The sequence below is a fragment of the Pieris rapae genome, chromosome 22 (assembly GCF_905147795.1).
Source record: "Pieris rapae chromosome 22, ilPieRapa1.1, whole genome shotgun sequence".
NCBI lineage: Eukaryota > Metazoa > Arthropoda > Insecta > Lepidoptera > Pieridae > Pieris > Pieris rapae.
In genome coordinates this window covers 318,131-345,163 of record NC_059530.1, presented here as the reverse complement: position 1 = coordinate 345,163, position 27,033 = coordinate 318,131, and the positions used below count along the sequence as shown (strand labels likewise).

The window sequence follows — 27,033 nt, the reverse complement described above, 5'->3', positions numbered from 1 at the left end:
TGACTTAGAAATTATTGTCAGTGTCGACTGTCACTATCATATTACAAGTGTCATTGTTAAATAATGATATACGTCTATCATACTACGTAGATTATCTTCTAAACCACTGTTATCTAATCATTTTGGATTTTAATTTAAAATAAAACGCAATGTAAAAATAAAATTTTAATCTGTAGGAACTTCGATCCAATTAGAGTTTGCCTGGGCCCGGCTGCGGTTTACCTGAAATTTAAATTTTTATAGTTAATTCTTGAACGGCCCCTTTTAGCTAGAATGGTGATTATTGGTTTTATCAAAATATATTTCTTACCTTATGCTTCAAATGTACGAGCTTATTGTGGTTATAGAGAGCGCTCTCGTAGCCAAAGGCAGCGGGACATTTCCCGCAACGGAACGGACGCTCACCGCTGTGCATGCGCAAGTGGCCTTCTAGACTTTTCTTTGTCTAAACAGCATAATAACGAATATAAATACTTTTAATTACATAATAATTAATTAAAAAACTTATACAAGATAAGAACGCGTTTAATTACTCATTTATACTTTGTTTTTTTACGCAGCACAAGATTTTATCATATAATAATACAAGTTACTTTTGTGTTAAATTTGATTATTTAATAATGATGAATCCCGAAGGGCCGCCAGCTGATTAGCGGTTATAAGTACGACTTGTCGTGATCGTTAAGCTGGTGACCTTGTATACCTTACCCATAGATGGACAGAGGCAATTTACCAATTCTACTTAAGGTCCTTCAAGAAACTTGCGAGCTTTCTGGCATTATATATACCTATAACAAACAACACCTGATATACCCATATATGTGTATATATATAGAGTAATACTTACAGTATAAGCCTTCCCGCACATATCACACACGTGATTCCGTGACGTCACGTGTTGCGCGTGAATCGCTCGACGGTGGGACCTCAGCACGGCACGGGACGAACACGCCTTTTAAATACAGTATTAACTTTATCTTATATCTTTAAACGAGTAAGTAGTATACGGGGGGTTTCGGGGGCGATAAATCGATCTAGCTATATAATAAAGGATAGAAAATAACAAAATGGTGGTGTTTGAGTGGTCCCAATTTAAACTGAAAAATGAATCTTCCTGACATCTTTCGGCGAATAATAATACTATTTTTTTAATTGCTTTAACGACACAACAACACTAAAGCTATTCCAGCATATAAATTCTATATTGTTCATATTTCATCATTTTATTAGTATGTAATTCGTACTTAAATATAATTTCCAAAAAACACAATTTATATAAAAATATAAATACCGAGCAAAGCTCGGCCATCCAGGTACTGTACAATTAATTAAGGGACTACGCATCCCGGTATATTTGGAAGAATCCAGAAAAATATTGTCGATTGACACACATTTATTTGATAGAAATTCGATAAAATCTGTTTATTGATTTCGGATTCCAATTAACGCACTAGAAACACATCTGTATTTTGCGTATTTAAGGTAATTTTGTACTTTTAATGTTAGTTAGTTTTACTTTTTAACAAATTCATTTATTGCTTGACTTCATTCACTGGAGGCAAATAATTTTAAGAATCAAATTAATGCTTGTGATGTTATTTTAATATTGGATACGCTCTGGTCAATGTCATGTTACAAAAATAGTGTTAAGTATACTAGAATAGAACATACGCACAATGTCAATACTCGGAACAAAGGCAGGCTGCAATTACCCCGTTCTAAACTATGTGAAGTTAGTAATTATTTTATGGGAAAAGGGATGTTTTCTTTAATAGAATCCCAGAGGGTCTTTTATATATGCCTTTTAATAAATTTTAGAAATGTATTTAAGAAAAGCTGTGTAAAAAGGCTTACTATAAAGTTAGCGGTTATCTAGTTGATAAAAGGGCTAATGAATTCGCGATATTTGTTTTAAAATAAGTTTGATGATTTGCTTTTTTAAAAGACTCGGCCTACACCCTCTGTCTTCTTTGCCAATGAGTGGGGGTCTACCCTTATTATATGAGTGATTTGGAATAAGTCATACCTGTATCTTATATTCCAAAATAAACATATTTTATTTTTTGTATATCTTTGTAGCGTTTTGTTTAATGTTGTGTTGATGCTTTTACTTACAAAGGTGCAGTCGGTGACGGGACATTGTATATGTGTTATCTTTAAATGCACCGCCATGTTGTGTTCTTCAAGTCGCTTTGCCTTTACAAATTTTTTATCGCACAATTTGCAAGCGTATCTAAAAAAAAAATATATATACACAATATATTTCTTAAAAAATAATTTTATGAGAATATGTAGTAGTATGCGTCAGCAGGAAGCGAATGGAGAAAAGAAATGGATAGAGAACTTTGACAACAAAAGAAAAAACAAACTATAAAAAAATCACTAAATTGTAAACAATTGTATAGATTGAGAATCATCTGGTGTTAAGTGCGAGTGCTATTCGTTAAACTTACTTGAGCTTATCTGGATCTATATGTTTGAGGTTGTACTTCATATGTTGGTTGTATGACATTTGATTCTTAAACGTCATATCGCACTGGAATATTATTCCACAATTAATTTCAACACTTTAAATTGTTGCTAATCATTAATCTTGGATTTAGGAGTACCATATTAAAATGTCTATAATCCTTGAGATAAAAGAACGCAAAAATCCAATTTTTTGTTCAGTTTTAGTTTTTGTAAATTACGGAGAAATCACGATCGAAATAAAACTCCATTACAGTATTAGGATTAGACAGACGAAGACACATTATTTACGTAGTGTAATGTGATGTCATCGTGATCATACTAATCTGTGACCGTTTCAAGTCACGTGACTGTCATTTGTTATAAATGTATAGACAATACCAAACTTTCGTACTGTCAAAAATAGCCTATTGCTAGCTTTTCCCGCCATTTTATGCTTAGTTTCGATTTTCAAGAAAAAAAAATTGTTTTTAAAATATCAGTTTGTACCGCGGCTTTTTTTGCCTACAGTAAAATCTATGTGACATATTAATGGTAGAACATATACCTGATAGCAATACATATAGGCCGGCGACTGATGCGTGACTAGGTGTATTTCCATCGCCTTCTTAAATAGAAACTGCTTCCCACACTCGCTACAAGAATATTCTTTTACGCCACTGTGAATACTATAAAGAAATATAAATTGAAGTGTGAAAAAAATAGTAACTTTCAAAATTAAAAAAAAAAAACATATATTCAAGTAACTTGAAATATATCTTTGTCAAACAATATAGTTGAGAAAACCAAATCAGTTTTCTTTATGACTTGATATTTCTATATGAATTTTAGTTAAATTAACTTGCTTTCGTTCCAAACGATTAAATATACACTTACAACAAATGTTTCCTGAGAGATGTCTTATCCCGGAACACTTTATCACAAAGTTCGCATTTATGCTGACCGGAGTGAACCTTTTTGATGTGATTTCGTAGTTTGCCTAATGTCCTGTAAATATTTGTTTTTGTTACCTAATAATAAATATCTAAAAATATATTCTACAGTATAAGTTACAAAGTATTGTGTCTAAATTACATGACAATTACGGTAAAAAAATTGTTTACTGTTAAATAAATTTTTATTTCAATATTTCTTTCACAATACTACTTCACTGTAATTGTTTTATTTTTTTTAATAAAAATATTTTAACCCCCATTAAAATATTATATATGATATTTTTTTATAAAAACTAATAGACAGGCACATGCGTGTATTAAATTGATAAGCCCGATGTTTTGATGGAGCTGTCGCTGTCGTAAACTCGCTTAAACCAGAGACAATAGAACAGACTCACGTGTCCCGATGTCCCGATAAAAAAATATCATATATATTTAATGGGGGTTAAAATATTTTATATTATATATTTATAATAATTGTTTTATTTTTTTATAAAAATATTTTAACCGCCCATTAAATATATATGATATTTTTTTATAAAAACTAATAGACAGGCACATGGGTGTACTAAATTGATAAGCCCGATGTTTTGATGGTGATGTCAAACTCAGGCTTAAACCAGAGACAATAGAACAGACTCACGTGTCCCGATGTCCGCACATATTGCACGTGTGCGTTGGCGTCGGTCCCGCGTGGTGTCTGTGCACATGATCAGCTGCTACGCTGGCACGAGACCAACAACCTCCGCATACAACGCAACGCCATCTACAATCCCGTTGTGAAGTAAGAACGGAAGAACTAATTTAGGAATAACTTACGTAGATGATGTCACAATGAAAATTAATAAACTCAAGTGTGAATGGGTGGGGCACATGGCAAGAGGAATAGAAAAGTGGAGCAAAGTATTAAGCCTCAAAGAGGAAGAAGAGACTTAGGAGCATAGACTAGATTAGGAAAACAGTAGTTACATGCAGCAGTTGGCAAAAAAGGGCACACGACCTAGGAATGAATTATGAAAATGTAATTATGAAAATACGTATAAGTATCTGAAGTAAAAGGCTTTAAATATTAATATTCAAATCACAATAAGGAAAAAAGACTATTAATGTGAATGGTCAGACTTAGTGTTAAAAGCTTTCTTCCCGTTCTAATACTTTTTCACTAAAAATATTGTAAATAAACCAACAAAATAGAGTTTGTCTCTTTCTATTTTACACAAAATCATATCCAATGAAACAGGACAGTATCTATAGTATTTGAATTTGTTTCCTAAATCGAGGTTTGGACTTTGACAAGTGCGATAATTTGACATTCAGCGTGTTTGTCACTTCTGCATGTTAAATATGTATTCAATTATATTGACGTCATAAAACCGCTAATATTTTTACATAATTGTTACTACAGATATATTTAAAAAACCTACCGTACTCGATGTCTTCGCCGATGTGAGGCCAGGGCCTGTTTATCTTTACATTGAATATGACACGAGTCACATTCCACACTACCCTCGGACTGAAAACATAATATTTTAAACTACCCTCTGTTGTTAAAATTGTAAATTTATCATTATCAACGGTAGCTATAAATAATATTATTTCCAGTTGGGTGTGGCTTTTTCATAAGACTTTGCATAATAGAACAACAATTGGTTCGTGCTAGGTTGTAATTTATTTATATTTATCGAACCCCTTGCAAACGGGCAGGAGAGTTACCAGAGGTTCGCGAGTGTGTTGCCGGCCTTTTAAAAGTTGCAACTCTCTTTACTTAATGGGAGTCAAATTGGTTCGGCAACATTTCTCTACTTAAAACGCTCAGGGACTGCGGCCATACGGTTAATTACCCCGGATGCTAAAGTGAAAGAGGAGAATCAACCATGTATTTTCAAAATGGCCATCAATGTCAAATGTCAATTTGACAGTTAACAAAATGATTTCTCGCATTACTTACCGGGTGATGTTTCTTCATATGTTCGTCTAGTTTACAAGCATGGTTAAAGCCGAGTGCACATTGGTGGCATTTGTGGGCGTGTCGCAAGAATTTTGGATTTTGTAACGTTGCTTGACGCTCACTTTCCACCTGAAAGTGTTCTAGTTTTTAACCGACTTCAGAAAAACGAATTCGACAAATCGTTCTTCATATTATGTTAATATTATGACATGAAAAAACCAATTGTGTGGTAAAAATAAACTTAAAAAATATAAAATATACCTCTTCCCAACTAAGCAACACCATTTCGAGGTGATCACCATTGACATTCAGTTGTTGAAGCTTCTTCATCACTCGGGCATTCATCACCACACCAGATGCCTTCTCTCGTCTTTTGACTATAATATAATAATTGTATTCTTACAATTTATACCAAAATAAAATTATTTATAAACCCATTTCCTAGACAACACTAGTTACTAAGATAAAACACGACTCACTTTCTTTCTTTATTTTCTCCGTTGTCTTTATCTTTTTATTCCGCAGTGGTTCCTCATCCGATTCGTCAAACTCTTCAAGAGTCTTAATAATTTTTTCATCTACCTGAAATTGAGTTGTCAAAAATGATGTTCAACTGTGAGTAATATGTTTAAAAAAAATTACGGAAGACAATTTTATTTTTCTTCTCAACTGATAATATCTTAAAACCTGTATTTTTAAAGGTTTTGAGTAATACATGTATCTGTTTTTATGCCTGCTTGTGAATCAATGGCTATAAGTTTAGAATAATAATATTTCATGCATACTGAATTCATGGTAAAGTGAGTGAATGAGTAGACTAAGTAGCCTTAATAAAAAGAAATTTAACTTTATATAAGGATTATAAGTAGAATTGATAGAAAGCTGGTTCACCATAGTGGCAAACAATATGTGGTTTATGTGGAATTCAATGGTCTCTTTTTAAATAAATAATTGATAAAAAAAATATTCTCTTGAAGTTCCAGGGAATACTCCCTTTAGTTTTTCCCCAATATTTTTTTTTCAAGCAGCTTTTATTATTAGCGAACAAACTCTAGTTGTAAATCAGACAAGTATACTTACACTTAAAACATCAGTACACTCTGCATCGACATAATCAAATTCAGTCTCATAATTATGGCTGAAAAATTCACACTTTACATCATTATTTCTATGTAATTCAGTTTCACTATTAAACCCATTATTATTATAAAAATTATGAGTAATATTGTGTTGTGAAACATCTTGCATTCCTAGTGACTTATATGGAGATACATCTTCAGTTTTAAAGTCTTTGCTTTCAATTTCATAACTTAAATAATCTATTTTGAGGCATTTAGTTTGCTTTAATCTAGATAGTGAGTGGATTTCCACCTGTAAAAGTAAAATTAAAATATTACATAATATATTGAGAAGTAGCAGACTTAGTAATTATATTAAAAAAAGTAACATGCTATGTAAGTAAATATAATTTGTTGACATTGACTAAGCTAGAAACACTACATATAATTTATATATATATTATAGTTAAAATAATTTTATCATACAGAACTGAGAATCTTAAAATTACTGCATTAAAGCATAATGCCACTTTTCTAAATTGTATTCAGGGGCAGACTAAGACTAGCACTAAGTATGTTTTCTGTATGTTAAAAAATGGATCTGGAAATACAATTAGTCTTGCATTTTAATCAATTATATTTAAATAATATATATTTAGCAATGTAACATAGAGAAAGTATATATACTAACCAAATCTAGCATACAGTTCTGTGCTTTTTTAATTTGTCTTTTAAATCTCTCTACCTTTCTTAACAAAGCACAGCATTCCCAACACATGTTTATGGTCTTTATATCAAACTATAATTTAAACATCTGGGATTAACACAATAATATTTAACCAGTCAAGTATACATTCATAGGCTTAGTATTGTAGGGTTTCCAATGCTAGGAAATGGTAACTATTTCAGTTTTATGTACATATAAGTTAATGTTTAAAAACAATTCTTGCTCTCTTTGATTTAAGGATCATATTTAAGTGTGCCAAATTATTAGAAATGTTTTAGCATTGAGCCTGTGTACTATATGTTCCATTAAAATTTATGGTATTGCTTATTAAAAACAAGTTTAAAAAATTACCGGAGTTCCAAGAAGTTGCGAGAATAAATACAAAAATTCATAGCTAAAACTTGTTAGGACACGATCTTTACTTAAACATCCATCACATATATTCGTTACAACGGAGTTTTCATTCATATTCACTAAAATTCTAATAAATGAAACAAGAATATTTTTTTCCAAGATTTTATGCAAAAAATTGGCACTCGCCAGTTGGCAGTAAAACATAAATAGTTTGTTGTTATTTGTTTGACGTTTGTGATTTGCTATTGATGTCTGACAGTTCACAGCTTTGCCAGAATAACTTCTAAACATTGATAGAATTATACTATAAATATTGTTTTTTTGTATATCAATGCTTCTAAACTATAATGTATGCCTTTTGGCTAAGATCAAAGTGTATCAATGTTCTAGGTATTTTCTTTATATTTATTTAATTCTCGCCTTTAGTTTCCATATCTTTTAAACTGGCATAGTGATAACTGTTGCCATAAAACTAAAAAAAATGGTACTATTTAGGTAGGTACAAAACTTGAAGTGGCTTGATTTTATTATTGAGAAAGTGTATTATTGTACTTAAACCTGACAAAATAATAAAACCTTTTAAGGGATATACCTAGCCCAAATATATTTAATATATATTTTTTTAATTTAAGACAAAACCACTATTCTTGTACTATATTATGAGGTTTTACCACAATATATATATTAACATGTCATGAACGCTCTTCAAAACTTCAATATTATCTAATATTGATAATATATTTCTTGGTTATACTTTATTTTCCAAACCCCTTTTAAGAATAATTAAGAGCGAACATTTTAAAATGAAAATACGGTATTTTATTACTTAGCTTATTTATTCAACATAAATTATTACCAAATCCAATACTACTTAAAATTAGGATTAAATAAATAATATTAATCTAGTTTATTTGAAGCCCAATCAACAAATTCTTAAAATATCAGAAGATATGTGAATGGGATTCAAATCAATAGATGGCGTTGATTACAATAATTAAATATGAACTTAAACTAAAATTAAATAAAGTGAAGATATTTAACAGTGAAATGGCACCAGTGAGCAAATCTTGTCTTTTCCTGTTCAACTACTTCATTTTCATAATAATGTGTGAAAATGCTTTTAGAGAAATCAGATTGGTGCTAAAATGTTTTAACAAATTTTTAAGGACCTAGATTTATAAAATCTTCAGTGCGTTCAATTAAAGCTCACTGGTAAATAGGACTAGAGACGTATGCAGCGCTTTTCATGACTTTTTTTCGTTTTTATCTTCACTTATACTCGTTGCTACAGTTATTTCTGTCACTGTCTCTCTTTCCTTCTGATCAAAATATATTGCTACATCATTATCAACATCGTCTACCTTATCCAAACTAACGCCCGGTGGTGGTGGTACGACTATTTCATGACGTATGGAGTTATCTGTTCTTAAATCACACTCTGTGTGATCACTTTTAATCTGTACTTTATTCGAGCTTTGTGTATCAAGATCCTTGCTTTTTGTTCGGTCTATCGGTTCGTAACCGGCGGGAAGAACTAAACCGTCTTGGTTTATATTCGGTTGATAATTCTGGATTTGAAACACTTGTTTCTGATTTATTTGCTGATTTGGTCTTTGCGGTTGTTCTATTGCTTGAAGGATGCTTTGAAGAAGGCCTTCGGAAAGTAACTGCTCGTGAGGAATAGTTGGTTTACCTTTTCCCTGTGACGACTGGATTTGTACGGAGAATGATGGAGAATTGCTATCAATGGGTATATTAAATGTGTCGTGGTTCAAACTCTGGCTTGATGTAACTATTTTCTGCTGTAATTGCTTTGTTTCTTCACTTAAGTTCTTAATTTTCTCAGACGTTTCATAGATTTGATCAGAAACTGATTGTATGGAGTTTTGTTTAAAGAGTTGTTTTTCGTCTAAAGACTTTCCTTTTTGAACTGTGGATCTTACTGTTTTTTCACTGTCTATATGGTTACTAGGTAAAATTGTTTGCACGAGTGAATGGGATGCTGTGGACAAGTCTTTGCTGTTGTAGGAAACTGATTCAGCACCACGTGCCGGAGTGTTAAATGCGTTTTGTGGTGATAGGAGCACTTGTTTATTTTTTAATAATGTAGCACCTAGCGAGCTCAAGCTTGCAACGTATTTTGACGCTAAGTCAGCTGGAATCTTTTCTCCTGATTGAGCAGCTTTTAATATAGCTTCGTGATATGGACAGTGCTTCAAAATCGCGGCTGCTTCTAAATTGCTCAAGTTTGCTAGTATATTACCATCCAGACTTGCTGTTACAGCATTTGTACTGGAACCAGATGCTGTATGATCACCTACAGTATGTAGTGGTACGGAATATGAATCTACTGGGGAACCATATAAATTGCTTGGCTGTACTTGGAAGTTCACAGGGTTACCAGCATGAGGGAGGCTGTAGAGGTTCGTCGGCTCTATTGACAAAGCTAGATTATTGACTCCGAAATTCCCAGTCTGGTGATTAATATCTTTCACTTCTCTTACTGGTGGAGGTAAGTACGCTGGTCCCACCTTTAAATGATCGGTGCTGTGATGGTCTTTATGTTGCGATATTTGTCCTATCTGCTGAATCAACCCTTCTGGTACCGACTCTCTAAATTTAATGGGATGTCTGGGGCCATTTCCTCCTGTGTGTAATGAATGACCACCACCGGAGACTGAACCGTATGGAATTGGTAGGTTAGAGGGTAATGGACGCGGTGGGACTCCATATTGGCTACCTGGTGGTACACCATATACACCAGATGGTGGAATTAAACCTTTTGCTCCTTGCTGACGTATGGACACCGGGAATGATAGCGGTTCTGGTGGTCCGTAAGCGTCTATTGGTTTAAGGTTCTGTAGGTTTTGAATAAAAGAGACATCTTGTGGATTTTTCTCGGTGTAATGAGCCTCAAATACGGTTTTAGATTGGTCAATGTGATTTGAATCCCCTCCCACAATTGCGTTTAAGTCAATATTTGATAGGGCATCTTGGTGCACTGTTGAATACCCTGATGATATCTGAGCTCCAGAGAATTGTGGAACTGATTGGATATTAGGCAGGGACTGAACTTCTAAAGACTGAATAACTGGTGGGGGTGGTGGCGGAGGTCCGTACTGGTCTAATTCGATATGACTTTGGATATTTACGGAATGATCTAAGTTTTCATTTAAAGGCTTTGATACTCCAGGGATTGGTCTCCATCCATCATACAAGACATGAGGGGGTGTTGGCGGCGCTGGAATACCTGGATGTGGCGGTCTAGGATTAGGATCCGGTTGTGGTGGTCCATAATGACCGATGCTTCCAAAGTCTTGTACCACGAGTTGGTCGTTCTGTCCGATCGATCCTAAAGGAAGACCGGGAGGGCCGTAGGAATCTGAAGGTACGGGGAAGTTGGGTTTCAAGTTTACAGGGAGATTAGGGAAGGGAGTTCCATATATTGGTGCCGGTAGGTCGACTGAACCAAAGTTTGTCCCAATACTGGTTTCAACTGTACTGAACGTTGAACCAACGTTTGCACCAATGCCAATAGTACCAAAGCTTTGGGGTAAAGGAAATTGTACGTTTTGGACATCGAGTGGCGTTCCGTATGTAACTTTTGGGGGACCGTACACGGGTTTAGGAGGTCCGTAAATAGGCTTAGGGGCGCCATAACCTGGTTTGGGGTAAGAGATTTTTGGTGGTTTGAATGGTGTCCCATAGTTTATCTTTGGGAGGCTATGTTTCGGAGGTCCATAACTCTTCTTTGGAGGGCCGTAAACTGGTTTCGGTGGCCCATAGCTGATCTTTGGTGGATGAAATTTTGGTGGGCCATAAATAGGTTTTGGTTTGATCGGTGGCGGTGGTCCTTCGTAGTTTTGGTTGGGGAATACCACCGGGGCCGGAGGGCCGTATGCACCAGGGGGCGTGTCTAAGAATATCGTTTCCGGTACTCCATAGACCGGGGCTGGTAGTGGTGAGTCTGGAACTGGAACATTATTAAGCTTAAAACATCACATTAGGTAAGAGACTCTACTGCGTCAAGAACGTCAAACAATCTTAAATTTAGTTCTATACCATTTGTCTTAAACAATACCAAATTAGGCAAATTTGACAGACTTCAAAACGAGACTGTCACTTGTGATACGACAGTGAACTACAGTATGTGCGCTAAAGCATGGTGCGGGTGACAGTTTCAGTAAAGGTTCGTTTTAGTTGGCGCGACTTACAAATTATGCCTTAGTATTTCAGCTGTACAACATTTTTAATAAGTATATAAAATCATTAATAACTATAGCTTATTTTGATATCACAGGAGACATCAGGGCTGGCAGCTACCTCGGCCAAAGAATTAGTCTAGGTATTCAAAGGGGGTACGCTGCCGGCATCTTCGAAAACCTAGTTTATAAATAATAAGTTTAATCAATAAATATATACCAGTAACTAAAATTAACCTAGCTAGCAGGTTCTAGTCTTCAAATGAAATCTAATTGAAAGAAAAATTACGCATCTGTCACTCGCACCAGGCACAGCGCACATAGTAATCAAATTTTTAAAGTTATACATTTTTAAGTTTTATTATCATTATTTTTTTTATTATTTTAAATATTTAATGCTTACTGCTATTAATATCCCTCGGAGGTCCATATGCATCGGGAGGTAGAGGTTCGCCATACGAGTTTGAAAGTCCCTCTCTATTTTGCGCTTGGGGGCCTGAAACACAAAGAGAAAACAAAGTTGAAGGGCCTTTTTACCTTAATGTTAACGCTAGTCTTTACATATGCATGCAGCTATGTAAAGCTATTATTGTCTAACTGGGAATCAAACATAGAACTTCTGCTTTTGCTGTTGTGAGTGAAGTGTTATCGTAACTTAAAAATAGCTCATCATATTTTATGTACTATATTTCAGATTCTAAATTGTCTCACTTTTTTGGGAAGCTTCGGCTACGAGATCATGTTCATCTTTAGAGACCTCTGGCGTGTCCTCCGCAGCCACCGCCACCAGCCACAGCACCACCAACTATAAATAAATATTTACTTGATGTACCTCTATGAAATAAAATAATAACAATAAAACATATCATTTTATACATTAAGAGACGACAGATAAGAATATTATCATTTAAGTTGCAAAAAATTCAGTGGCGCTTCATATTTCCTTGGTTCTTTTCGGTATCTATACAAGTAAAAGTATTTCTTACTGTATAAAATATTGACATCACCAGCGGACATTTCAGTTTACTCAACGAACTATTTATAAATGTCTCAATTCAGTTAATTATTTCCAAATATTGTATCATTTTCGAGAGGTTAGTATTAACTGAGGGTACTAATAGTAACTGTACCACCTAACCATCACCTAGGCACTGTACGTATGTATTTTTATAAACATAACATTTTTGAATTATTATTTTTTCTATCATTAAACCCTACTTTTCGTGTGTCTGACATTCTAATGATGTCACTCTCACCACTTCCGAGTGAAGCAATTAATTAGTGCTGCAAATAAAAATATCGATAAATATATTCGATATAAGCAATATTACTGATAAAAACACATCATTATGATTATTTGTTTGCCCCCTGTTCTATAAAAAAAAAAAAAAAATTTTGGTAAGTCAGGCTTTTCTAGGCTTCTTTTTGGGTACTTGTTAATTGTTCAAAATTCTAATTTAATGCAATATTTAAATTTCGATTTGTAATCGCGGGCTAGATTTCAGCACAGAAAAGTTTTAAATCCTCTGTCTACCTAAATTTACCGATTTCGAAGCTTACATTGTACCATCAGTATATGGGCAATATACTGCTATAATACTACTATAAACTCAATTAAAAGAAATATTAATACTAAATAACAACTAATCATTACATATTCCGTTACAATTCATGACAATCCAAACTAACTAAATCATAAATTAATTTGTATTTATTTTTCCGAGTAGTTAAATTAAAATATTTATTAATCGCAGCTAACATAAACTACATGTATCAAAAATAAATTATACTAAATATATTATGGCCAATGACCGAACACACAATATTTACAAAAATGTTAAAACATTTACAAAAGTATGAGTAAGAAGAAATATGAATAAAAAATATTCAAACCAACTTTTTCGACTGTATTGTGTGTTGGTATGAAAGTCGGGGTGTGTATATGGGGTGTGCTCATGAAGCAGGTAATTAAGCGCTATGGATATTCTTAATACTTCTTATAAGCATATTCCGTGATAGCTTAAAAAAGGCGAGCCTTAAACTTAACGAGCCTTAACTAGTGACTTTTGTTTGGCATGATACAAAACTGTTTAGTCAGTTAATTAATTTTTTGATGCTTCGGATTAACGATGTCGTTAAAGCACATCACTAGACTTCCCAGGTTATTAAGATTCATTGTTTCGCAGGTCAGCCATAACAATTACCATACGTTCACATAGTTTTTATATTAATGGGAACTGAAGTAGGAAATGTGCCGGGTTTTTTCGTTCATTCCGCTTCGGGTCACTCATTGTATGCAGAGTGGAGGAAAGCGGATTTTTTACACATAAAACCTTTTTGCTACTTTTTATTACGATACTCTGTGCAGGCGGAAGCTTTAACCCTGACACTTCAGTAATGGAATTGTATTTTGACACTTCTATTTGCTGTGGAATTACTCCTCACTCAAAGGCCGGCAACGCACTAAAATTGGTCCATGGGCTGCGAAGACTGCCCTTTATGAGCGTCTCGTAGGCTCATTTGCCCCCCCCCCTTTTCTATAAAAAAACAAATACTTAAAGGTACATACCGCCCGCCACTTCATAAACTGAAACAAAAAATATATTATTAATACAAATACAATACCTTTAAAAACAATAATTAGTTTAGTGATGTTTTACAATAATGAACAAAATAACCAACTTAAAATTAAGAATTAATGTAATCTAAATATATAATGATTTGAAGAGATTTGAAATTAACAATGAGCTGGTCTTGTAACGCGATATCTGAACAACAGATTGCGGTGAAGAGACAAGAAGTGTGGGTATGCTATAAAGGCGCTGGGTTGATGACTTACTAGAAATACCAGGGAAAGACTGGCAGTCTATATGTATACAGTCATCGGAAAGGGTTGGTGAAGGGTTAACAAAGAGGGGTCCATAACCACAGGCGACTTGTTTATTTATATATATATTAATAAAAGTACTAACAACATTTGAAATGCAAATTAAGGATATGAAAATAAAATAAGGCTTTGTTATTATTATATAATGGTTTGTAGTGAAATTTTATATATCACTGCATATACATGAAATAAATCATGAATTTGCCGGTGACGCGGCGGGAAATTATATATTTATTTAGAAATAACATCTAATATTTAAACCTTCAAACAAAATCGTCTTAATAAGATTTTAACTTGATAAAAGAGCACACCATATTTGAATTTATATATGTATATGAAAAATATAAAGACAAATACTTTGAAGTTCTTTTTGATTTTTTGAATGTTAAAATATGTATCTTTAAAACAATAATAAATATACCATCGGTCTCTGACGTTATTTGATACGCTTCAGGTAACCATTTTCTCGAAATATTTATTTATTTATTTCCTATTTTTATAAAAAATATTCTTATAACATTGTATAAACAATACAACAAAACTAAAAACTTAAACTTTTTAACATTTTATAATAAATAATACAAGTCTTGTGAATTCAGTGTGCAACTAAATATTTGTCTCACATGCATAATATTCAGGGTGCGTAAGACACGCGTACATCACGCTTCTCTGAGTATATATTCATCTCATTAATTTACGTTCACCTCTAGCACATCCAAATTCATAAACCAATGACGCAATATACACTATGACGTAACAAAGCTCGCCCGATCACATTCTTACAGTGAAAGTAGCAGGTGCTTGGAAAGTTCAACGGAAGCTCATTGACATTTAACCGGATATGACATACAGAAGTATGTTATAAGGAACAACGACATTCATTAAAAAAGGACAAAATCCAGTAGTTTGACTTGATCTCTTTAAATGTGGGATCACTCTGCATCTTCCACCGCATTTACCACGGAGAGATGAGATAAATTGTTTGGATTAATACCTGCAGATGAGTGTCAACATCAGACGTCGAGGCAGAATACGAAATTCCATCCGTATCACCTGACGACATCCGTTGTTCCACAACTGAGCGCTTTTTAAGGCACCCACTGAAGTATATCCGAAGCAATTAGACTTAGGAAAAAGAGCGTACCAATTGTTAAAGGACCGCCAACACAATCGCGAGCCTTTGGCATTGACAGGAAGCTCATTGAATATCGCTTAACATCAAATGAGCTTCCTGTCAAATTGCCCCAGTTTTAAAAAAAATTAAGTATTACGCCGCGCATCTTCTGCAAAAATCGCAGATGCGTTATCGACCTAATAAAAACGTAATCGTTTCTTGAAGATTGGTTAATTGACTTGCTGTTATAAAAGCTGTTCGAATTGTTTTCGCCACTTGCCTGGTGAAACTTCACAGAAAAAAATATCGCTCATCGTAATACCTTTATATGATGCTAAAAAGTACTTGATTATCTCGATATTTTTCTAGCTGGCTGGCAAAGAATAAAAGGTCATAGATCCAAGTCATTTACCTAGCTGTTTAATCAACTGGCTGAATATTTTATCAAGCCGCTAGTTAAACGGCTAGGTTCTTAATTGAACGGCTAATTAGAATTAGGTTGTTAATTGATTCGCTAAAGCTGCACTAGATAACTAATAATATGAGAGGGTGAGATGTAAGAACCTAACACTCTACGGATCCCTAAGCTCTACTAACACATAAATAGTGAATATATGTACGGGATGTCTGCACCAAGAGACATAAGGTAACAGACGGACCGCTACGGATAAGATTAAAGGTTCAAGGTGGTGGAATTATCTCAATGTTATCGGGCAGGCTCACCATGATAATTAAGGGCTAGAAGTAGTCTTCACCAATTTGAGAGGAAGCGAGAAATTAATACCTATTATTTTGACAAATGATCTTGAAATATTCAGTAATTCAGATTTAAAAAGGTTGTATTTTTTTTTATTTTTACCATAAAACCTAGAAAATTGTGGTCTAAAGAATCCCCTTATTAAACTATGTTAAATTACAGTAAAACCTATGTATCCATTTGTGAGGATTTTTAAAAATATAGTTTTCGTACAAAATACAAATTTTCCCCTTTATAATATTTTAATTAAATATATTATTTTAACTGTTGTCTGTGCAGATGAATTTATTGAAATTGTCGTATGGCTAAGTACCAGTAATTAGTCCTACTTACTACGTTCTGTGTCAATGGGAACTTTCTTTTATCTTGTATCTAGACTAGGCACTATTTTTGTACTAAATTATAATTCTTAGTAAAATTTTAAATACATTCGCGTGCTTTCCTTTGAAGCCTTCCTGCATCACATTTAATCAAAATATTAAATATTTTATTTACTCGTTTACAAATAGCGCGTTAGCAAAAAAATAATGACAAAAAACTCCTGGGTGGTTTGACATTTGACAATGTATTCTTTTCTTCACTTCTTTTTGGCGATACAGGTAGGTAGATTTTATGTTTAAAAAGAAAGAAGAATCAAAATTCATATATTAATATAAAAATCTTGAGTCTCGGTGTAATGCGATTGGAATAATTTTCTTATTTTTTCGATATAGCGTAATCTCGATCGGAGATATATCGATCATTACTAAACGAGAAATCAGAACTATAGATAGGTACTCTAATAAAAGAGTTTAATAAGAAACTAAAAATATATTAACTTTAAATTAAATTCTTTCACTTCAGTTTAATTCACAGACTCTTTCACATATTCAGACACACAACCACTCAGTCTTTAGCTTTATTATTATTTTGCTTATTACTATATTAGTCGTAGTATGTCTTTGTATATTTTGCATCAGCGATGGAAGGTTACCACATATCTTTTATAGTTTTATTATACGCACGTCTTACAAAGATACATGTCCTGTAAAATGCAATATTTTAAAGAGGCAAATAAACTTTAATATCATTATTACATTTCGTATAGTAGAACTCACAGTGGTATTATTTATGTATTAGGAGGCAAACGGGCAGAAGGTACGGACACATTGCCAAAGGCTCGCAACTGCGTTGCCGGCCTTTTATTATCCCGCCGGCCGGCATCTGTTTCTACTTATACAAGTCGATAAGTCGTGGCATCTATTCTACTAACTACTAAGAGAGGCTATTTATGTTTAATGTTTGTCGAGAAGTTGTCAATTAACGGTCATTAGCTGAAAACCGGTTGGCTTTCCATTGATTGAGGTCGGCCATCTTTCCGGTACAATATGCGGAACTACTTGCTTCCGCTCGCACTGGGTCAAGATGAAAAGGCTTTTAGTAATTTTTTTGCCTTAAATCTAATGAGGGACGGGGTACACATTTTTCGAAATACTTTTTACTTTACGTTGATTTATTTATTTTGTTAAAGAGAAATACATTAATTTTGTCTCTTCCGCCACGTTTTAATTTACAATTTTTTGGCTTTGGCATTTAGATATCTGGCAATTTATGTTTTATATTGTATTAAGTAAGCTCTCAATAATATAACCAGTTTAGGTTTCCTATTTTTTCTGTATTAATTATTCCCTTATCCCTATGACTGAAGTGAATTGTGTACCTTTTCTTCAAGTTGAGTGATTTAATTGCTAATTTTGTAAATCAGGACTTGTACATATAATATATATAATAAACCTACCTAGGTAAATAAATTTTAGTGGTTATTGGCGAATGGCGAATTGCTTTATTCCGTGTATTTTAATAATACACTCTTTCTAGATAGTAATTTAAAATTCAACTATAATTATTATTCTCAATTTTTCTTAATTGTAAATCTAGAAATTCAGTAGTAATTTTTAATTATTAACTAGCTGACCCGGCGAACTTCGTAGGCTAACAGTCGACGAACGACATGAAAGTAATACAATTAATAGAAAATAAATGTCAAAATTCTTTATTAATATACACGAAAATAATTAAACATTATTGTTACGTTCAAGCTTGTTTAAGCTTGATATAGTTTTCTTCGTTTATACAAAATAAGTTTCTGAACCTGACATCCATATGTATGACAATCCTTTTTGATTACTACGCCATTATCAGAATATTGTGAAATATATCTTTAATTTGTGGTGGTGGTGTGTGGTGTCTAAAAATTAACAATAAATGATTTAGTTACGAAAATTTTTATTTAGTTAGTTATCCAGATGTTCTTGAGTTTAACCAAATACTATTGGTCTATAATTATTAAAAAAATTACATTATTATACATTTATAATAATGTAAATAACTGCGTGCGTTTTTAACATTCGCTAAATTGGTACAATACCTTGGCTTATAAAAAAAAGTCAGCGTGTGTGAGTATAGGTTGATCACTTGCCTATTAGATTTACAAAGAAACAAATACAGAAATCTAAGGTGTAAAACCTTTTTTTAAACATGAAACATACTGGTTAATAATAAGAACCTACTACTATAACATTACCTTACGTAAGTGAGACGACAGTTGTAACTTTCACCTGCGAGATGACCGGAACACATTATATTTGGTATTCACAAGCGATTTCGAATATACAGATGGCGTATATTAATATTTCCCAATTTTAAAGAGTAAATTAATACAATATTTAACAGGGGAATTGCAGTTAACAATATTATGGAAGGACGGGGCCTTTATCCATGAAGGGGTTTCGATCAATGGGGAAGTTTCGGATAAAAAGAAAAAAAATGTATATTGCACATAGCCATATAAAAATAGGCATGCCATGGTCATGTTAATAAGCATAATGTCATAATAATAAGAACAGAATTAACAATAACATTTATGATTTGGCTGATTGTGCGGATTTTTATAATTAATCTATGAAAATGTATCACTATCTTATTAAATTAAACGATTTCATTTCATTTCATTGTTGTCATAACTTATGGTCTAAATACTCGCCGTAAAGGCTCCGTAAAATTTGCTTAGAATCTTTTTCACCTCCCTCATCAAACATCTCATAGCAGTGATCTATCACTTACTTAATACATCGTCTTGTAAACATGCTTTTGTAAAGGGCTTAATTATAATTATGATAAGCGAAAATATTGTGAGGAAATCGACATCTTTGGATACAATTCAAATTAAATTATAATTTGTTGTTCAATACATCATTACTTATAATGAAAGTTTTTAAAATTCTACATAAACACTTGCCCGTATGGTTTTCATTTCAATCGTTATTTTAGTAATTGTAAGTTATTTTATTTGTATTTTCTAGGATAAAAAGTCAGTCATCGCAGCCTATTAACACACATTTAAGTATGCTCTTTAAGGAAGTCGGAAAGGCGTATCTCCAAGGGAAGGAGACCCACCGGGAGTCGATTACCTAATTCGCTAATTCGCAAAAGAAAATGTCCAATGTAGCGGACGAAAGAAAATAAAGTTTTCAGTTGGATATTTTATTTCATTTTCTTGATAATAACAATTTGCAGGACATGGGCATTTTTTTACAATTCTAAGCTGATTAAATAAGACAGGACTTTGCAATGTTTGTATGTTATAATGATAATTATTCCATACAAGACATTAATAAAAAAAAATTATAATTACAAGTAATAGCCTAGGTAAAAAGAGTGGCGGAGAGTTTATTGCCAGTTCCCTCTTCCGTTCTACGCCCTTGATTTGAGAACTGGCAGAAAATGTAAAATTAGAAGCATTTAATGTATATTTCTTTTTTTGAAGTGAAACTTCTTTAGAATCGTTGTGATTTCAAATCGGATGCAACGGAAAAAGCGACAGTAAAAAGAGACAGAAACATGAATTCATAAGATTTGACGTGAGAGAAAATGAGATAGATAGAGAAACTTCTTCAGAATCGTTGTGATTTTAAACCGGATGCAACGGAAAAAGTGACAGTAAAAAGAGACAGAAACATAAATTCATAACATTTAATGTGGGAGAAAATGAGATAGGAGGCATTATACAGCTTCTCTTTACTGCCGCTTTTTCCTTTGATCGAATATCAAACTTTCATTGTTTTAGTTTTTGCCAAATAAGATTTATATTAAACTTATAAATTAAAATGTATCATTAAAATATACTATTTTTAAAGAACACACACATTTAGATGGTGAAAATGTTTAATTTATTTATAATTAATTTTAAAAAAACTTTGTTTTTGAAGGTTTCACTTCAACCACTTGTGAATTGCACATGTTTTTTTTTGACGTTCGTCTACATTAAGTTAGCTAAATGAATAAAATTACTTTGAATTTGAATTCCAGACTTATCTGTTTTTGCTATATCCTGCCATATTTACGCAGAAAGTATTTTGATATACAGTGTCCTATAACCCAAACCTATGCTTGCTTTACGCATAATGTAAATCTCGGGAGTCGAACTATTGAGATAAGAACCGGTAGGTGTCGGGTCACTTTCCCAACTTTCTATACTCAGAGATGTGTGAACATAGTATAGGTAACTTAATATTTAGTTTTCGACTTTTATATTAACTTTAATTCGAATAGATTTGAATGAAAAGTAAATCATTAAAAATGATAAATTAAGAATGTATTAAGTGGTCTGATTCAACTGCGATAATATATTGGCGCAATGCTTCCGAACTTTTCTAGCTATGATATTGTATATTGTATTTGTGTATAAAAAGTAAAATCGTCATCATATCCTCACATTTGAAATATATGGATAGTTTTTCTTCTTATGATGCTGCTAATTCGGATGGTAGAAAGTCATCAGGACTCGAATACCAATAAGGTTAAAAGGGTTATTGGGAAAATTTAGAATTTTGTGGTTTAACAATTTCATACTAAACATTTGTTACGTAATGTTCTTATTGAGTTGTCAAAATATCAATTAATTTAAATGGTTCTAAGTCAGGCGATCGAAAGCTGAAATTGATTTTACGACAATCACTACAAAAATTCAAGTTTTAATTTAAAAACATGGCTGTGCACGGACATTTCGACTACATTGTAATCAGGAATCATGTTGCATCTAGTAAAAGAATTACTTATGAATTCGACCAAGGCGAGAAGATTTTTATGATTGGTATATTTAAATTTATATAACATTTTTATAGGCAAGTTCACGGATAAATGTGCACGGCCAGTTTTGTAATTTTGTAGTAAACTTGTTAATATGATGTTCAATTACCATCCTGCCTACGTCGTTGTAATGAATATATGCAATCGTCTCTATGGCTTAATTGTTTAAACAGATATTGTTAAGTTTAGAGATTTGGAGGCCTTGGTGCAACAAAAGAGTGGAAACCCCTGGATCGAAATTATTTTTACAATAAAATGAAATTTTTTTTAGTAAAGTTTTCAATTAATAATTTATTGTAAAACCATATATTTAGTATTTTACAAACATATAAAAATATATCAAAAGAAAATTAGTTTACTAGTGTTTAGTAGTCGGTCTAGTCTATATTTTTTCGAAGTCTCTTTTGTGGAGATGTTGATAGAACAAAATACTAAAATTGAAAGAGTATTTTATTAGAAAATGGCTTCCGTCTGAAGCTTCGCTCACGAGGCCGAGTTCTTTGGATAGATTAATGGTGACCTCTAATAAGAACAGTTAATCCAAATGAAATGCACTTAAAACATAGAGATCTGAAGCCTTTCTTTTAAAGACTGTTAACCTTTATGTGAGCAACCTTTAAACCACAAAAAATCGAAAGTCATTTTCATGTTATATAAGTGTTGTGAGCTGTGCGTTGATCTTTGGTGCTCACCAACGATTTGAACGGTGCTTAAACTGAAGATAAGATGCGTACAAATATATGTTAACCATTAATATTTAAATATATTGTCTGCTTTCTAAAAAATCCTAAACTTCCAAATGTTTACTTAGGTCAGTAAAAAAGATATATTAAAAACTAGCCCGGCGACTTTGTTCGCCTGGAACCTAAACAAGTTTTCTGGGGTTTTCTTAGGATCTGGAAAAAATATAATTTTACGTCACGATATCAATTGTGTCTGAATTGAAATAAATCATAAGATTTGGGATTTTCGCTCGAAAATATGACTTGTCCTGGGGAACAAAATCGTAAACCAGTGTTACAATTATTTTAATGTTTTCTCATTTTAGACTTCCTTGGTAGTACTATAACTGTATTTTATTTTTATTTTTGCACAACATTTTAGTATTATTGTGCAAAATGTTAGTAATACTCGTTTACCTACCCTAAATGAAATAGATCGCAACAACCATAAACATAGTTTTAGTTTAGATTGTAATGTTAGCAAATAATCCTATACAGTCGATTCGACAGTTTATAAACTAATCAAAATGGATAATATTCTCGTACGAATCTAATCGATATGATAAACTGAATCGCCAGATTCCTACTTTTTTAAATATCAGTAGCTTAAACTTCGGAAACTGACATGGTATGCGTTATAATTATGTACTTATATAATCAATTAGAATGCATATGATAAATAGAGTATTAATTATTTTACATAGTCATTACAAAGTAAGCGCCTTATTGTTATTCACATAAACTATACAATTTCATAGTCAATGCATACATTAAAGAGACAGACTTAAATATATGTTATTCTGTTAACTGACAGTTAAATCTTGTTAAACCGCCAGTTAACAAGTGAAGCTCAATGCAATAAAATAAATTATAGTAATTATAATTGTACAGAATACTTTCAATTTGGCAAGTTTACTTTCGAAAAGATAATCTGTATTAAAGCTTCCGTCTGAAACTTCACTTGCAAAAAATGAGTCAGTGTCCAATTAACGTGTGTCCTAAAATACATCGACCTAAACGGAAAAAAATTGTTAAATTTTTTACATAGAAATCAAGTGGCGACAACTTTCGCAAGTCAAAATCTAATAAGTTTTTGGGTTTTCAAATTCACATATGAGGAATTTGAATCACATGTAACTATGTCGATTGAGGGCATTTATATATCTATAGGTTCTATCTGAATTTTTGGTTATTTTCTTTAAACACGAGGCAGTCTGAGACATATCTCACTTTTTATACACATTAGAAAAGTTTATTATATTGAAGCATAGTGGTGATTTGAAGACCAATACTCTAGATTGGATAATAAATTCGCACTCATTCTAAAACTAATCTCGCGATTTGAAAGTCCATTATGTTAAAACATTCGAAACTTAATTCCGTGTCAATGCATACATTTCACTAATTGCCGGATCCTATATCCGTAAAAGCCGTGACTCATACTTTAATTGAGGTGATGAATTGAAGTCCTGGAATGCGTGGCTGTGGCTTCCTACCCAACAGCAATCCACAAAGCCGTGATGCCTGCCAAGTACCCAGGAAACTTCAGAGCTTCTGGAAGGAGCCGGTTTAATTAGCCAGGACTTATCGCACAACGGACCATTGGGCATTTGAATGCGGAAATTGACGCTACACTATAAACTAGACTAGATTGCCACGTTAACGCCATCTCTTGGCGCAAAGGTGCACTATTACGACAAATTATAAAATCTCAATTTACAAATTGACGATATTAACTTATCCTAGATAAATTAATATCCTAATAAATTCGTGTTTTCTAAATGTGAGTAATTTGAGTAACCGAAAGATGTTAGACATTTCTTACACCGTAATTTACGGCGTAATTAATAAGTGAAGTTGTTAATATAAATGCGTAAGTGAGAATTTAACTTTCACCAAATCTTTCACATACAAGTCACCTGCCCCTGATTACCTTATTATTAATATTTTTTACATAAACTTATTTCGGTGCATGTTGAACGACGATGTATGAAAAAAAAATGTCTATCCATTCTAGGCTATCAAACTATTTTAATACCTTCCCAAAAGTTATACATCACTGCCGTGTGATACTTAACTGTTCCTATTATTATGACATTATGATAATTAATAGAACATTTGCATGTTATTTTTTTATACACTTATAAGTGTATTATTCATTGTTTTTATATAAATATAATTCTCGATGTATTTCGACTAAGTGGCCGGTTTTTTTATGATTTGTTTTTTTTTTCAATTTTTATGACCCTATAGAAGCATATATTTCTTTTTTTGACATTCATAAGTGTACATTATGTTACCTATATGAATAAATGATTTTTAATTTGATTTGATATCAGGCACGCGATCAGGAAGATCTGTAGCCGAAAAACCAGAGCTGCGGAAAGTCAAAACCTCCCCTTTCCTAAAAAAGAACTCTCTCAGGCAATAAAAGGCAATTTGAGAAGTTGGTTAGAACCTGCACGCAAAGTGAAAAATAAAAACTATATCATGAACTTTCAAGAAAACCTATATGATTTTTTACTTAAGCCTCATTAAAAATAAAAGTAAATTCTAACGTTTTAAAATCTCCACGCTCTGATTGCACATATAAGATTCGATTAACCTGCATTCAAAAACGAAAATAAATTTCATATAAAACTTTATATTATTAAAATGTAAAATGGGGAGTTAGAATTATTGTATTATTCAAATAAATTGTTAAAATAGGATAATTATAAAGCATAGTAATTAAATTATTATTTTTATAATAAGAAAGCTAATCACGAACTTTAAAATAAAATAAGCCTTGTAGACTTCTTAAAACCATTTTTGCAGAAAGTTATTGTTTTTTCAATCATCAGTTTTTTAAATAACATTTGTGAATATTTTACTATTTATTACACAGACTCATGCACTCATGCGTGTTGCGTTAAAATTTAATCGAAAAAAACTAAACAAAATGGAATTAACTATTAAGCTTGCTATGGAAAAGCTGGTATTTTTATTATTATTGGCCTGACACTGGTACATATCTTACACTTTGTAGTAGGTTTTAATTATTTAAGTATCTTAAAACTAAGTTTTTTTTCTTAAACATAAAAACATACCATTTTATCAGCAAATCCAATAAGCACAACACAGCACTATCACAACACAAGAAAAAGAAACTTAATATATGTTCACGTGTTGTCTGCATGAGTGTACGTCTTCGACTGTGATAGAAAGTGGCGCCGCGGAGCAGGTTGAGGTGAAAAGTTGGAATGAGCTTTTAAAACTTATCGAAGACATTTTGCAATTCGCGATATCAATTCAGTTACATCATTTATTGTTAGAAACTTAATTTATCTTATCGATTTGAATATTGGTCGCTGGTGTCATGGGAAATGTTGGAATATCTTGTATTGTTTTTACCACTAATATGTTACGGTCAGATAAAATGAGACAAGATTTGCTATTTTTATGACGATTTTTAAACCTGATTACATATCCGACCACGGAGAACTGTCATTTATCATTTTTTTAATAAATTACTCTTGAATCTTTTTATTGAATCTCTTTACTGAGATAAAATTTAACAATACGATTTATCTTACTTAAAACGAATTAATAAATAATTAAAACTTACCTTATTTACCAAAAAAGATATATATCCCAGAAATAGTCTTTAATAACACTACTTACAGTCTGTATTTAGGGGATGACAATTTGTCCTTGTGTACTATTACACTTACCACTGTTTAATACTCACTAACGTGCACAGACACTAATCGACGTATTACATTTTGTGCATTTCAATTTTCTCACTACGCCCGTGATATCAAGGAATTGACTTCGTCGTTTTTGACCCGACTGGTTTTTATTGGATGATAAGTAAACAGAAAAATTTAGAGGAATCTTCGAAGTCAAAATAAAAAATTGAACGTTTTTTTTAATGAATGAAAATTATCCTTTTTGTGTAGGGGATCGACCTGTACTAATTTAATCTTTCTTTGGTGGTGTATTATATGCCTTCAGGGGTATTCATATTACTTTTTAGAGTTGAGAAGTACACACGAGTAATATAATGTGTAGTAAATATTGGCATAAATATGTATATAATAATAATAGAATTTATTGTTGTAAAATAATTATCCTAGTAGATAGAAATGTGAAGTGCTATTAACACTAATAATTAATCGGCAAGCCTGTTAATTTCTATTTTTGTACTAGTAGTATTTTATGTTACAGGAGCCAGATAGGCTCACCTGATGTTAAGTGATACCGCCACCCATGGACACTCAAACTGCCAGACAACTCGCAAGCGCGCTGCCGGCCTTTTGAAAATTGGTACGCTCTTTTGCCTGAAGTACCCTAAGTCGAATTGGTTCGGAAATACTATGTGCATTGCATTGGTTTCACATATTGGTGGTGCGCGGCAGAAATTGCCTGAAGAAACGGTCAGATGTGGAACGTCGGAGATACGGACGTAGGTTTCCTTTAAGAGCTTCCACTCTTCTCGGTGTCTAGCTTAACTTATATATTTTCCCATCTTTTCATTTGTCTTCCTCGTTTTCTTTTGTCACAGCGAGGAAGCTATTCCGTCGCTTTTTTGTCCATTTATCTTTGTCTTCATCATAATGTAGCACTCATTTCCATGTCCATTTCCATTTCAATATTTTACAAGAAGTAACAGCGATTCTAAATTTTATCATGTCTTTTATTTCTTCTATTTATACATTGTCTTTTAATTTCCGATCTAGAACACTCCTATC

General features: G+C 32.6%; 2 protein-coding genes across 2 annotated transcripts; both read right to left on the bottom strand.

The window, feature by feature from the left end:
• Positions 1-152: 152 nt before the first annotated feature.
• Positions 153-7,705, bottom strand: LOC111001500 (zinc finger protein 675). The gene is made up of 15 exons (XM_045633274.1): positions 7,489-7,705; positions 7,102-7,209; positions 6,433-6,723; positions 5,832-5,934; positions 5,614-5,729; positions 5,353-5,481; positions 4,829-4,917; positions 4,048-4,170; positions 3,346-3,456; positions 3,017-3,137; positions 2,454-2,536; positions 2,116-2,233; positions 848-952; positions 311-445; positions 153-222 (listed from the first exon to the last, which is right to left on the bottom strand). The coding sequence occupies exons 1-15, from the start codon at positions 7,693-7,695 to the stop codon at positions 166-168; spliced, it is 1,896 nt and encodes a 631-aa protein (XP_045489230.1). The 5' UTR covers positions 7,696-7,705; the 3' UTR covers positions 153-165.
• A 603-nt stretch (positions 7,706-8,308) lies between these two features.
• On the bottom strand, positions 8,309-25,509 carry LOC111001494. Its single transcript, XM_022271417.2, has 5 exons — positions 25,390-25,509; positions 14,263-14,280; positions 12,405-12,498; positions 12,097-12,189; positions 8,309-11,464 (listed from the first exon to the last, which is right to left on the bottom strand). Exons 1-5 carry the CDS (start codon positions 25,390-25,392, stop codon positions 8,736-8,738), a joined length of 2,937 nt encoding a protein of 978 aa, XP_022127109.2. The 5' UTR covers positions 25,393-25,509; the 3' UTR covers positions 8,309-8,735.
• Between the last annotated feature and the right edge of the window lie 1,524 nt (positions 25,510-27,033).